Source organism: Crinia signifera, chromosome 6 (assembly GCF_055691185.1).
Source record: "Crinia signifera chromosome 6, ASM5569118v1, whole genome shotgun sequence".
In the NCBI taxonomy this organism is placed as follows: Eukaryota; Metazoa; Chordata; class Amphibia; order Anura; family Myobatrachidae; genus Crinia; species Crinia signifera.
This window is the reverse complement of record NC_139222.1, coordinates 201,253,891-201,269,491: the sequence shown is the minus strand read 5'-3', so window position 1 is coordinate 201,269,491 and position 15,601 is coordinate 201,253,891. Positions and strand designations below refer to the sequence as shown.

General features: G+C 41.3%; 1 protein-coding gene across 4 annotated transcripts in view; it reads left to right on the top strand.

Annotated features, from left to right (window-relative positions):
- The window catches only part of ANKFN1 (ankyrin repeat and fibronectin type III domain containing 1), a 402,168-nt gene that overhangs the window by 199,757 nt on the left and 186,810 nt on the right, over positions 1–15,601 (top strand). For all 4 annotated transcript variants that reach the window (XM_083148639.1, XM_083148638.1, XM_083148637.1 and 1 more), the window contains exon 9: positions 12,172–12,279. In XM_083148639.1, coding sequence (XP_083004765.1) covers positions 12,172–12,279 — 108 coding nt within the window. The remainder of the gene's footprint in view (positions 1–12,171; positions 12,280–15,601) is intronic.

Below are 15,601 nucleotides of genomic sequence, written 5' to 3'. Positions count from 1 at the left end.
TTAAAAACGGCGAAATATCTCTTTATCAGGTGCTTTTGTCACAGAGGGGTTACCACAGCATATGGTTCTGTGGTATGTAGGGGTAAATACCCAAATCTATAGGTGTTGCAGTATATTCGTGAGGTTTTATCTCAATAGTTAGACAGTTTTTAGCTGATTTCCCTTAGTCTCCAATCTCTCCTACTTTCTGGCCGTGTGTCTCAAAGACAGTGAACGGACCAGATGAGGGGATGATTATAGGGAGACCTGTGGTCGGATCAGTGAAAAAGGAGGGCAGGAAAAGGAGAGGTGAAGAGAATAGGGATCTGCTGTTGGAAACCGGATCCAGTTTCACCCCTGGTGGTTTGCCCAGTGCAAGGGATCACCCTGGTACCGGGACCAATGAGAGTCCCTTAGGTAGAAGGAATGGCAGTCCTTAATGGAGAAAGTTTACCTCCTTCACTTTAATCATAAATAGGATGAAATTAGTATAATATATCCTCACCACAGTTTAGTATGGTCAAACACTATAGCGTGTAGATATTGACACGGAAACGTTATCTATATATTGTACCCTCACATAATAGACTGGGTTTGATTCCAGCACTTTTTAGATTCCTGAGGGATTTATCAGAGATAGATATCTATAATTGGGAGGTTAGCTGATTTCCCTTAGCCTCCAATCTCTCCTATTCTCTGGCCGTGTGTCTTAGAGACAGTGAACGGACCAGATGAGGGGATGATTATAGTGGAGACCTGTGGTTGGATCAGTGAAAAAGAAAGGGAGGGGAAAGAGAATAGGGATCTGCTGTTGGAAACCTGGGTCCAGTTTCACCCCTGATAGTTTTACCAGTGCAGAGGATCACCCTGGCACCGGGACCAATGAGAGTCCCTTAGATCTCCTACAGCGAGAAAGTGAGTGGACATTTAAATTAGATGCCCTCTCACCATCAGGCTTAAATGAATACATAAACTACCAAGTATTCCTGTAAATACCCCTACTAATAAACTGTACCAACCCCCTACTATATAATAATGGATAGACAAGAATAAAATCTTTTAAAAAAAAATTTTCAGGGTTAGTATAACAATCTCACACGAATTCACGAGCTGGGTATTTTATATACCCTAACATTCACAGTCACGCACCATTCTCTTGTAACTTGTATCTATTAATTAATACTATCTCCTTAGAGGGATATGCACATTATTACTGGAGGCCCAGACTATAGGGGCATTAGAACCCCACATACCTGTGGTCCCCATTTTGCCTCACCACACTAAGACATATTCCTATATTTTCTTTTTCACACTATATGTAGGATTTAGTTTAGGTATGGAGAGAGTAATACATATATCTCTTTCCTTATACATTACTTTATTTCCTCTTATTTAACACATTTTTTTCACACTTTTTTTCACGTTGGCGCACTATTGTTTTTTAGTTTTTCACTCTATCTTGATATATAAAACACCTGGTACTATACCAAATACTGACCAAATAATAGACAATCCAATATAAAATAACAAATACCAACAGGGTGTAATTAGATAATTAGGGGGTACGTCCCAGATAGACATCTAATACTGATTAAAATACAGCTCACAAAGGTCAACATAGAATACGTGAGCCCACTGTAATAAATTCCTCATAATCCAGTCCAATAAACATAGAGTAATAGATTTCCTTATAGGCAATTTCACTTAAGATCTGATGGCCCAAAATGTAGCACCAAGCAGTGTTATACTGCTTTTACTCTTGTTCAAATAAAGGGAACACGTACCCAATAACAGCTGATCATATAGTGACGCTACTTGTTGCTACGATACAGAATAATGATATCCGCCCGTAAAGGGAGGAGTCAAGATGCCATAGCACCGATGTGCTTGAGGGCAGATGAATGAAGCCCGCCCCAAGGGGAGGAGCAAGAGACGTCAGAGTATCGACGTACTTGCTCCGATATCTGACTAAGTGAGGATGCAGACCCGCTGCCAGAAGTAGACGGTGACGGAACTCATACAGAGGATTAGTGGCGGTGCGCCTCAGCAGAGGGTGAGAGCACAGTCCACTCAGAATATGTTATAAGCAGCGCTTTCATACAATAATTGCAAGTGTATGCATCAATCTAATCATAAAAAAATTTAATAAAACAATACGCATAAAATACAGTAATAGTAAAATACAGTAGAATTATAAGGACCACTGATTAGAATATATTCACCACCAATGTTGGAATAACCTGCACTGATCTTGACAGCAAATGTCCAATGAGAATTAGAGGGAGTCCGTCCATACGTTCTTATATCACCTGGGGATGCTTGGTTGTTGGCCCGTTGGCAGGAGTTGGTATAGCCAGTACGGGAAACTTTATTTGTATAGGCAATCCGCTTTACAGGAATGGTTGGTCGGTCTGCAACCTCACTCGTCAAAATTGAGGACAGGAACAGGATCAGATGATTTAGCAGGAGATCAAAAGATGATTTTGCAATGGGTGGTGTAGTGGTTCTTCTCAGATGGGTGGTCCAAACGCACCAACGCGTTTCGCTGTGCTAACCCACAGCTTTGTCACCTTGACAAAGCTGTGGGTTAGCACAGCGAAACGCGTTGGTGCGTTTGGACCACCCATCTGAGAAGAACCACTACACCACCCATTGCAAAATCATCTTTTGATCTCCTGCTAAATCATCTGATCCTGTTCCTGTCCTCAATTTTGACGAGTGAGGTTGCAGACCGACCAACCATTCCTGTAAAGCGGATTGCCTATACAAATAAAGTTTCCCGTACTGGCTATACCAACTCCTGCCAACGGGCCAACAACCAAGCATCCCCAGGTGATATAAGAACGTATGGACGGACTCCCTCTAATTCTCATTGGACATTTGCTGTCAAGATCAGTGCAGGTTATTCCAACATTGGTGGTGAATATATTCTAATCAGTGGTCCTTATAATTCTACTGTATTTTACTATTACTGTATTTTATGCGTATTGTTTTATTAAATTTTTTTATGATTAGATTGATGCATACACTTGCAATTATTGTATGAAAGCGCTGCTTATACCTTGTTTTTCTGTTTTTCTATATATTTGGGGAACTGACCACCCCCACAAGCAGCAGCTAACCAAGAAAACTACTCATATATAAGCGCTCTAAACATTAACCTAGGTTAATTATTTGCACACTCAGAATATGTCTCTGCCTGCTCCGGCAAGTGATTACGTAGGGACGCCGACCCGTTGCCATGGTGCAGACGGTGACGGAATCCCTACGGAGGGGGTGTGGCTGCGCGTCTCAGCAGAAGGCGAGAGCGCAGGCCACTGAGAATAGATCTGTGCATTGAGTGACAGCTAATGCGACCAACAGCATGAGCTGCTGAGATGAAAGTAAGATCCAATCAAACGAGAGTCAGGGATTACCCGCGAAATAGTGGGAGTACAAATACACGCAATACAGCCACCATTATGTACTGGTGAACAAGCCTCCAGGCGAAACGCGCGTCCAGTATCGGAGCTGTATGTCACAGAGGGGAATCTGGTGTATCGAGGAGGATTCAGTGAAGGCTGTCTAAGTATCAACTTGCTTGTTTCCGTTTTTTTACTTCACACAATGTTGCTATGACTAAAATGCTGGAATTAACCCAGCGCATTATAGGAGGATACAATGTATGGACTAATTTCCTCATGTAAAAAAACATCTATTTTGTAGCAACTAAATATATAACACTGGTGGTGTGGATGTAATATACAGATTAAGAGCAATCTGTACTTAGTTAATGCTCAGATTGGCGTATCAAAGAGGATTCAGTGAAGGCTGTTTGGAGCATCAACTGTTTACTTTTTTCCTTAAATTGTTATATCGTTGCTATAGTCAACCTGCTGGAATTAACCCAGTTTATATATGTGTAGCGACTAACCATACCATATTTGTGGTGAGGATGTAATAGATTAATTAACAGCAAATCTTTTTCCAAACCAATGCCTAAGTGAGGGACATATTATACTGTTGTACACTACTGATAACTAGCAGGAGTGAAATATATTTTCCCATTAGGGAACGTTTTTTCTCTGATCTAAGGGACTCTCATTGGTCCCGGTGCCAGGGTGATCCTCTGCACTGGTAAAACTATCAGGGGTGAAACTGGACCCAGGTTTCCAACAGCAGATCCCTATTCTCTTTCCCCTCCCTTTCTTTTTCACTGATCCAACCACAGGTCTCCACTATAATCATCCCCTCATCTGGTCCGTTCACTGTCTCTAAGACACACGGCCAGAGAATAGGAGAGATTGGAGGCTAAGGGAAATCAGCTAACCTCCCAATTATAGATATCTATCTCTGATAAATCCCTCAGGAATCTAAAAAGTGCTGGAATCAAACCCAGTCTATAATGTGAAGGTACAATATATAGATAACGTTTCCGTGTCAATATCTACACGCTATAGTGTTTGACCATACTAAACTGTGGTGAGGATATATTATACTAATTTCATCCTATTTATGATTAAAGTGAAGGAGGTAAACTTTCTCCATTAAGGACTGCCATTCCTTCTACCTAAGGGACTCTCATTGGTCCCGGTACCAGGGTGATCCCTTGCACTGGGCAAACCACCAGGGGTGAAACTGGATCCGGTTTCCAACAGCAGATCCCTATTCTCTTCACCTCTCCTTTTCCTGCCCTCCTTTTTCACTGATCCGACCACAGGTCTCCCTATAATCATCCCCTCATCTGGTTCGTTCACTGTCTTTGAGACACACGGCCAGAAAGTAGGAGAGATTGGAGACTAAGGGAAATCAGCTAAAAACTGTCTAACTATTGAGATAAAACCTCACGAATATAACACCTATAGATTTGGGTATTTACCCCTACATACCACAGAACCATATGCTGTGGTAACCCCTCTGTGACAAAAGCACCTGATAAAGAGATATTTCGCCGTTTTTAACTTTTAATTCACAACAATCAAAAATTGATTGCACATTTCTTTAATTCTATCTATATTAATTTAAGTATTGTCACTCCATTAAAAAATCAGCCAGGCCAATTGATGCCTCATGGGAGAACATCCCGCTATTGAGATCATGAAGTGATCACGGCTGATACATTCACATTAAGTTGTGAATTTGTGATAAACAATACTAATAAGTCTATCATATATTTACTCACACTAACACTGCATATAAAAAATACCCAAAAAATACTTCTCTCTGTATGATCTTCTCCCCATAGACTATGGTATAGGGATAGTCAGTAATTAAATATACAAATTATATAGGAATATTAAGTCGTGCCCCGACAAAAAGAGTCACCCTTTTCTTCTTTTTCTTTCTTGATACTAACTGTGACTCATGGGAGCACCACCAACGAAGAAATTTTTAGGGACATCAGGTCCTGAGATATATAAAATGTTGGTTCTGAATATCGTGATGTGAAATATCCTGCTGAGAGTCTGTGCTAGTCCTCCCTATCTCGAATTGATAGTCAACACAGGTGTCCCCCAGGGGGGTGTTCTGAGCCCCCTGTTGTATTCACTATTTACTTATGATTGTACTGCCAGCTCCGATTCTGTTCAACTTATTAAATTTGCGGACGATATTGCTATACTGGGTCTCATCTCTGATAATGATGAGTCAAAGTATAGGTTGGAAGTATCCAAATTGGAGTCATGAAGCAGCGAAAATTGTTTGATCCTGAACGTGAGCAAGACAAAAGAAATGATTGTGGATTTCAGAAAATCAGAAAAGACTACATATTACTGGTTTTAAATGGTCAACAGGTGGAGACTGTTGATACTTTTAAATTTTTGGGTGTAAATATATCTAAAGACCTTTCATGGAGCACTCATATCAATATTACCGTCAAAAAGGCCCACCAGCGTATGTTTTTTCTCAGGAAGCTGCGCTTGGCTGGCATGAGTGAGGGAACTTTGGTGAGCTTTTACTCATGTGTGATTGAGAATGTCCTCACCTACGGTGTTGTGGGATGGTTTGGTCCCTGTTCGGCAGCTGACCGTAAGTCTTTACAGAGGGTAGTGTCAACTGCAGGTAAAATAATTGGAGTTGTCTTACCAAGTTTACAAGACATTTTTAAAAAGCGACTTCTCTCTAAGACTAATAGTATCCTGAGGGATCCCACCCATCCAAATAGTGATCTCTTCTCCTTACTTCCTTCAAATAGGCGATACCGTTCAGTCTTATGTAAAACCAAACAATATAGGGAGAGTTTATTTTCCAGTAGCAATTCGCACTTTAAATATTTTAAATGCTTAGGGTTATTCATGATCTATGCACAATCCTGTAGTCAAGTGTACCTTTTCTTTTAATGTTTCTGTATTTGTACTGTTTACAATTTATTTTCGTTTAATGTTCATTGTATGTGGATGTTTTATGATAAATAAAGATTCTATTCTATTCTATTATTTACAGTGCATGTTGAGCAGACACTGCGCTGATAGAAACCAAGTCTGGAGCGCAGTGATATCAAGGCACATGCTGATATGTACCAGTGGTGGGCAAGCAGAGCTTTAGTGGAACAGCAATGAGTCATAGGATCAACTGTCACACTGCACCTGACTGATAGTTATTAGACAAGGTCTTCAGTGAAAAACACAAAATGTTGTTGATACCTCAAAACCTCAGTTTTGAGGTAACCGTGTCTAAATACTCTGTAGAAATGGCTATATCGGTCCTTTTCACAGCTAAAACCATGTAAGCAAATAGTGGGGTCCTTTTTGGAATCAATGGAAAAGGGTTATAGATGATGACAATGTCAAAATCTGAAGGCTGTACTTCAAGGTCCATTTCTCAACCTAGGCAATACCGGGTAATTCCAGGTACAGTTGTACTGGTACAACTATAAACAACTATAAACCATTGCCTTAGTTAAAAATAACAACACTTCCGGTTTCCGGGTGCATGGTGTGAGACCCGGCTCTCATAGCTCCTCTCCGTGCCCCGGCATATATATTCTTTTTTCATGGCAAATCTGCCTCCTGAGCCTCTGCACCAGTTCCCAGACTTCTCCTCCCTTCCCCGCGCCCGCAAATATACCGTTTTATGACTGCTACGCAGCTGCTGCGCTCACAGCAGCAGAGCGGGCGGCAGGTAAAGAGAGGACAGGCCTCAGCAATGGCGCCGGACGGCGAGACCCCATCACCTCCCCGGTCTCAAAGAAAGCAACGCCTGACATGCATGGTGATAAAGAGGACACCTTTTCCTCCCAGCACGGCATCCCGCTGACATACGATGATATATGGTTCTCCGACCCCTTGCCTGTTTACATCCTGCTATCTAACCACCACCCCCTCGCTTGCACCTCTTGTAATCTGTCTGTTTCCCCTTCCTACTAGATTGTAAGCTCCTCCGAGTAGGGCCCTCTTCCCTCCTGTTGTCAAAGCCCACTTATCTTCACATTTCACTCACAGCTCTCCTTTACTCCAACACTCAGTGACCATCTTCATACTCATCTCCATCCCTGTATTGTTCCTTTGTACGGCGCTGCGAAACACTTGTGGCGCCTTATAAATAAAATTATAATAATAATAATAATATAGTAGACGCCATTAGCTCCACCATGGCCCCACTCCTATCAAAGGCGGTTAGTGATATTACCACACAACTACAAAGCTTGACACAAAGGGTGGACTCTGCTGAAAACAACATAGGCACACTGGCACACAATTTAGCAAATGCTCAGTGTGAGATAAAGCGTTTGGAAAAGAAAAACTATAACATCATTAACAAATTGGAGGAGATAGAAAACAGGTCTAGAAGGAGCAATTTAACAATAGTTGGATTGCCAGAAGCTGTAAAAGGGCAGGCACTGGAACAATTCACTTTGCCACTTTTACTAGGAATCAAAGATGAATGTGCCTCTATGGTAATCGAGAGGGTGCACCGCCTGGGCCTCGCCCTAATGACACTCGTCCCAGGGTTACCATTTTTAAGTGTTTAAGCTACACCCACAAGCTAATACCCTGGAAAGCCTCTAGAAAGATAAATACACTGAAATGGGAAGGCCATAATCTCGGCCTGTTCCAGGGCTTCTACTCGGAAGTCACCAAGGCACATAAAGCGGTTTCCCCTTTGTGCAGTCAACTGATCAAAGAAAAAAATAACTTTGCCTTAATATACCCCGCCAAATTGAAAATCTTTCACAGAGATTCCCAACATGATTTTACCTCACCAGCCGATGCACTGGAATTCCTTAATGAAGGAAACAAAGCCAAGGATGATGACATTTCAGATAACTCATAAGCATTTTTCTCATAATTCTGACTTCTATTATGTATGAACATATTACACATGTCTAGTGGATATTGCAATTTTTGTTTAGTTGTAAAACATTACAGGCAAATATTCATATGCATATATAACTTTATGATGTTGGTTGCTACCTCCCCCCCCCACCCCCCAGGCTTCAGGTTGGCTCAGGTGTAAGCTTACTTTTGCCGGAGGGAGCTTTGCTCCGGGTTTGTTTATGTTGCTGAGTTTCTTAGAAATAGGGACATACATACCTAAGTTATACTGAAAGTTAATGTCTGATTTAGCACTTCATATTGTCACGCTGGGCGTGCCAATATTGTTATGTTTATTGTATGTTATTTGTCCTTGTCCTTCTGTGAAGTAATCCTTGTCACCTCGCAGGGCTCGCTACACTCGCCACGCTTCAGGCTCGGTGGCTTGCTGCGCTCGCAACACTTTATAAAATCAACTCCATGCCGACGTGGTATGAAAAGGTCGGGAGGACGCGTACCGCATCCGTTCTTCCGGCTGGCGTGGATGGTGGGAGTATTAAATGGAGGCATTTGCCAGTATGTAACATGGAGCACTGGAAAATGCCTCCTTTTTTGTGCATGAGACGCACTTGCGTCCGCACCCCCTCTTTGGGCAGTAGATGCACGCGCTACCGAACCCCTAACCCTGTTGGCAGCGTTACTGCACCCTGCCGCAATAGTTACTCAGAAGCAGGAGCATTTCAGACGCATAAGATTCAGATTCTGTGTCTCACACGGATGGAGCGCCTCTCCGCCGGCGCACGCATGATCCCCTCTCCATCTGGGGCAGGGACTGATGTGAATGTTCAGATTTTCTCTGTAAACCACTGCAGAGTATGTGTGCGCTATATAAGAAACTGTTTATAAATAAATAATTTAGTGAAAAGGTGTGTTTGTAGCTATTGTTCAAGGCTGAGAAGACCACCAAAAGACAGAGTTGGTGAAGGAGTAAATTCCAGAGGAGGGGGAAGTGCAGGAGAATATTTAGAGATGGATGTTCTTAATCTTCTTTACGCATAACTTTTCCCTATTCAAAAGTTAATTCTGCTGTGGCATTAGGCATGGCTTTGTAAATATTGCACATGCAAGATTTGTGCGTGGGTGAGCTTTGTATATTTATAGTCTAGCACTGTATAATCAATAAACAGCTGAGTGTTGCAACTTCATCTTCAAATCCAAGTTTCAAAAATAGTCTTATTCCTCGATGCCAGCTAGGCATCCTTTTTGTGCAAGCCAAGAGCTAGTGTCGCAAGTTGATGCTGAGTCCTCTGGGGTAGACAGTTTGACACTTTTACTCGAGCAGCCAGCCAAAACAGAAGAGTCCAGTGTTTGGTATAACTAGCAACAGCTCATTTTATTAAACAGAAAATAAAACAACAACAACAAGATAAATCCAAGCCTGTCTGGCACTACCTAAAATAAATCATCACTCTCCATAGGAGGAAGGACCTAGTGTCCAAACCACAACAGTATTAAGTTACATTTCCAAATTTACACAGCTCAGAAAAAATGTACATGTTCTCTCACCAAACTCCAGCAAGCCACTAGCCCAGGATCATCAACCACTAAGACAATGGACACATTAGGTATAGCCAGGCTGCAATGTTTATGAGTTACAGTATATTTTCTTTCAGTTTGTTAGCTTACAAGTGGATCTTCTTAACTTTCTTTCTGCATTTTAATAGCTAGTCTTGTTTGGGTACTGTTCTCCCTCTCAGTGGCATAACTTGAAATTTTGCTCCCCCAAGCCAAAAAAAGTCTCTAGCGCCCCCCCCCCAAAAAAAATAAAACCCTCCCAAACCCATATCGCAGCCCTTCACCCTCTCTCATACACCTATACCCCATCCCTGCATCCTGCCTCACACTCCCAAAGCCCAGCCCTACCCTAGTTACCTATTTGACATATGCTCTGGTACTGTAGCAGGCCGGCCTTTCTGGCCAATCCCCTGAATTCTTCACTGCCTGCCTATAGCAGTGTCATGGCTGCTGGACTCCGGAGTCATCTCTCTCAGCTGGTGGGCGTGGCTGGTGGGCATGGCTGGTGGGCGGGCGGGTGAGCGCGGCTGGTGGGTGGGAGGGCGGGCTGGCTGGCTGACTTACTGACTGAATTACATTCAACACCCTTTATGAACTACAGCCGACAGAGAGGGGGGGCAGGTGCATCCATGGTCTCTGGCAGCTGCAGTTCCAAACCTGGCCATTTCAAATTCAGCGCTGATTCATTAGCCAATCAGAGCTTGCGGCCCTGCAGCCAATCAGTGCGGCTGCAGGGCCGCAAGGTCTGATTGGGCTAAGGAGCCAGTGCCGCATTTGAAATGGCCCTGCTGCCGCCGGAAGGGCGGAGGTGCATTAGCTACAGCTACACATACTAGCAGCTGCAGGAGATTCCAGAAGCCAGCCAAGCCAGACCCAGTGATTGTCACTGAACTGTGGGAGCCGCCGAGCACCTCGCGCACCGCCTGCCTGGGGCTCCTTGGACGGTATTCATTCCGCTGGGCGCCCCTCAGACCCCGCCAGCGCCGGCTCCACAGCATAGTTACGCCACTGCTCCCTCTCATAAATCACAAAAGAATATGCCAGTGCCATGTAAAAAAAAAGAGTAAATAAATAGCTTACATAATGAAGGTTATCTTGGAAATGTCTAACAGAATACTTCCAGCAGCTAAATGATATAGAACCTTTGGAGTCAATCCTATTAGGTCTGAAGGGTGTGACGTGCCATTCAGGTGCCGTTTTCATGCATATAAATGCTGAAAACGACACACGAATTACACTGATCTCGCAACCATCACCGGGCCAAATTTGCTTAAAATTGCTTGAACCCCTATGGAGGTGCGAGCACTTTTAAGCGGAATCAGCCTGCTATAAAGTGCGCATGGTGCTGTGATGATTCGCACTCGTGAATCATCTGCATGGAATAGGATCGACCCCATAGTTTGTTGACCCCCTGGTTTTGTGCAGAATATACTATACATGTTATCTGTATCATGAGTAATATTGAAACATGGAATTTGACAGCAAATTAGAACCACTTGATCCATCTAGTCTGCCCACGTACTGTACACACACACTTACACATTATGGTAATTTTTTTGTTGTCGGAAACCAATTAACCTCCCAGTATAGTTTGTAGAAGGAAACCGGAGAACCTTCACTCATGCACTGGGAGAATATACAAACAAGACACAGTGGGGGAAATTTACGAAGATGTGAATTCTACTTCACATTGGATGTTGCTATTGGCAAGCAATTAGAATCTACTTCTTATATATTTAGCACCCTCTGGAAGATAATAGACAGGATCTGATTGGTTCAGCTGGAAAAACAGTTTTGATGGTGCTGGAAAAACACTGTTTTTCAAGTTGCACTTTCCAGAAAGGAGGCTTTCCAGTGATCCTCCATCAGCATTGAGGCTGCACAGACTTTTAGACAGCACCTTGGGACTTTCTCACCCTTCTTTTTCCTTGGGATCTGATTGGTTGTCCATAGCAACATCACATGTGAAGTAGAATTCACATCTTAGTAAATTTCCCCCAGTGTGACCTATTTTACCAAGATGAATATTCTATAGAAGATGGAATGTTGCTATGGACAACCAATCAGATTACATATATTGTACTCTAGGAGGAGCTAAATAAAAAGAAATAGATTCTGATTGGTTTACCCATCGCAACATCCCATCTTCTATACAACTCCCATCTTTATATATAAACCCAAGTGAGGGCCGTGGTGGGAATCAAGCCCATGACCTCAGTGCTGTGAGGCAGTAATGATAACTATTACACCATCCATACTGCATCAATATAATTTTTAAGAAACAAAGGTAATATGATCAATAAAGTATATTACATTATGTACAAATGTTAATACATGTTCTTCTTGTATTGTCTCAATGACCAAGTTTTCTGTGTTTGCTTAACAGACTGGAAAGACTACGATGGAAGAGATTTCCGGCAGAAGGGTCAGATCGAAGCATTGGAGCGTCTCTATCAGCAGGTCCGCGCTGTTCATCAGCATTACAGCTCTCGAGGTATGAGTACTAAAGTGAATGGCTTAGTAACCTGTCTACTAATTTACTAAATTCAAACTAAAAAAAAAAAATTGGGTTTCATGTATTTTCTCACAACAGAAGTTCAGCCAAGGAAAGAATCAGTAGTTGATAAAGTAATGTTATATTTCAGCAATCGTAGAAAGAAATTTGGAAATTAGGTTTCTGAAAAAGGTTGCAGAATAGAATTAAAGAATGACATAAGCATTGGAATTTAGGAAATTTTTTGTTACTTCTTGTGGTATCTTATTTTTCATGCTATTTATCAACAATTATTTATATAGTGCAGTGTTTTACAGATCATATTTAATCATCAATCATTCACATCAGCACCAGTGTCAGTGACATGGGGAATATAGAGTTTTATTTTTAATTATAATTCTGCACATGGATGTTACACATATATTAAATGTTTTGCATACTATAATTATTCCATGTGGAGTAAAAATGAAACATTTTTTAGGAGTTAACAGTTTACTTAGTCTCTGCATGAAATTAATGTATGGCACTCTAATTCCATGGTACTTTAGGTGGAAATTAGTGATGTTTATGTTTTCTTTTTCTGATAAGATGGCAGTAATAGCAGTTCTATGTAAATAACATTTATGGTTTATCTTGAATCTAAGAAGGGAAGCCATTATGTATGGTGCAATAAGGACCAATAGTAATACTAGTAAAAGCTATAAACTTTATTATGAATTTTAAAACCAATTATTTAACTACTGTAGGATACTAATATTAATGTGAAATATTAAAATGAATACGAAGGGAAGGGAGAGAGGGAATACCCCGGAACAAGCACGTTTCCTGAAATGTTAATTGTAGAGTACTTTTCTCTTTACAATAAATATACAGCCGGTTCAGAAATAATGCGTGAAATTTAATAGGATGAAAGATTCAGAAAGTGAGAGATTTGGTAAGAAATCTCCAGGTTTTTTAAATTGGCAATCATTTACACTGCAAAATCAAACTGGTTTTGCAGTGTAAATGATTGCAGCTTTAAAAAACAAATGGAGATTTCTTACCAAATCTCTCATTTTCTGAAACTCTCATCCTATTACATTTCTTCCACTGTATCATATAATTTCTTTGAATTGAAGCAACAATTCAATTCAAATCACTCGCGTTCATAGCACACCTAACCAGGGTCTCACAGGCACAGCACATTTACAGTCGTAACCCCTACACTCACCTTCACAGCACATCTAATATTGACACTCAGGAGTAATTTTACTAAAATGGGAGTTCTACTGAAGATGGAATGTTGCCCATAGCAACCAACCAACAATTCACATTCCTAGCATACCTTACCTCAACACTCACATTCACAGCACACCTAACCAGGACACTCACATCCACAGTACATATACAGTACTAACCTGGGCACTCACATTCACAGTACATATACAGTATTAACCTGGGCACTCACATTCACAGCACACCTAACCAGGACACTCACATCCACAGTACATATACAGTACTAACCTGGGCACTCACATTTACAGCACACCTAACCAGGACACTCACATTCACAGCACATAGTAACATACATAGTAACATAGTAAATACTGTAAGGTTGAATAAAGGTGTTTGTCCATCAAGTTCAACCTGTTCAACTCATTGGACTAAATCTTAGATGTGTCTTAGATGTGATCTCCTCCCCCAGGACTGTAAATTTTTATTCTATAATTGGCACAACTAGTTTGTTGGATTTGGCCTCATTTACTCACTGATCCCCCACTATTTTTTTAAATAGAGTAATCTTATTGAAAAAAAAAAGTAATTTTAAATAATAAAAAATAATAATAATAATTTCATATAATAAACTACTGAGGATAAAAAACCAGTGCAGTAATAACAAACATGACATTACATCAATGAGAGACAATTAAGTGAGTTGCATTAATACATGTCTCTGTATAAGTATGAACTCCAAAGAAATAAATGTTTAGCAATATTGTGCATATTTTGATTTTATCTACAAACTATAACATACCTGTCACTGAATTAAGAAAATCCCCCCCCCCCCCCCAAAAAAAAAGTATTTTCAGGGTAAAAATAAACAAACTCAATTTATAAGTATGTTGCCCAAACCAGTCCTGTTCCTAAGGAAAGAATGTCTAGTTAAGAGGAAAGACATTCTCGCAATAATTATATTAAGTAGTATAGAGTGACTAATTCACATCATCGCAATATAAACTGATGCAGTAGAAATTATAATTAACTGAAATATTAGTATGGGTGTCATTACTATTCAGACTGAAGCGGCATATACAGAGTCAGTCCATCAATGCCAAATCTTCTCATGTCTAGGCAGCAAGCCCCTGGACATATATATATTTTTCATGTTGTATAGTGGAATTGACCAATGTCCTCCAGTCTGAAAAAAAAGGTCCAGTCTGTGCCATCCAAGCACGCGCTATACATAACTTTGCCAAAGCACTCATGTTAGTAACATAAGGAGTATCAGCCCTAGGTAGTAATACCGCATCCCCCGCACCCAAAGGACACACCCTGGGGGTTAGATAATCTCGTGGGATACCTGTGACTACCAAGGCAGCTATAATCTGATCCCAGAAATTTCAAACTAAAGGGCAAAGCCAGATAAGGTGCCAGAAGGTACAATCTGCCCCATTACACTTAGGACATTCATCTGACTCTCTACCGCCGATATATCAAATAGGTTTAATATAAAATGAATAGTTGGACTTGTTGGGTCCTAATTGAGGTGGTGGCAAGGGATGCCACCACCTCGATTCCTTATCATTGGGGGAACCCAGATCAACCTCCCATTTCCGGTGCTGGGCCACCATTGAGTCTGTATGATGTTCCGAGAGCAGAAAGGTGTAGGCCGTAGAAATACTCTTTTTCTGTCCCAGATTGCAAATAAATAATTTCAGAGGGGAAAAAACAATATTGGGGGGAGTATCCTTAAATTGGGCTTGTAGAGCATGTCTCAGTTGTAGATAGCGACAGAAATATGCACGAGGTAAGTTAAATTAGATACACTCTTAGCTGGTCTACAGGGTCCAGAACTAGCAGTGAGGAGGCAATGCTTAAGCTCCACTGTGTGACAACAGATACTGTGTCAGGGTCACCATATAGTATCAGTGTTCACTAGCGGGTCCCATCTCACAGTCTCACTGCAGTAGCAGGTAAACTGTACATTGTTGCAGCACTGCAAGCAATAGGTGTTAGCAGAGCTTCCAGGATAGAGCCTATTAAATATGCAACAGAATCAGGTGCGAGGCAGAGTTCCGTTGGAAGAGCAGTGGTATACTGAGTTCCCGCTGTGAACCCTAAA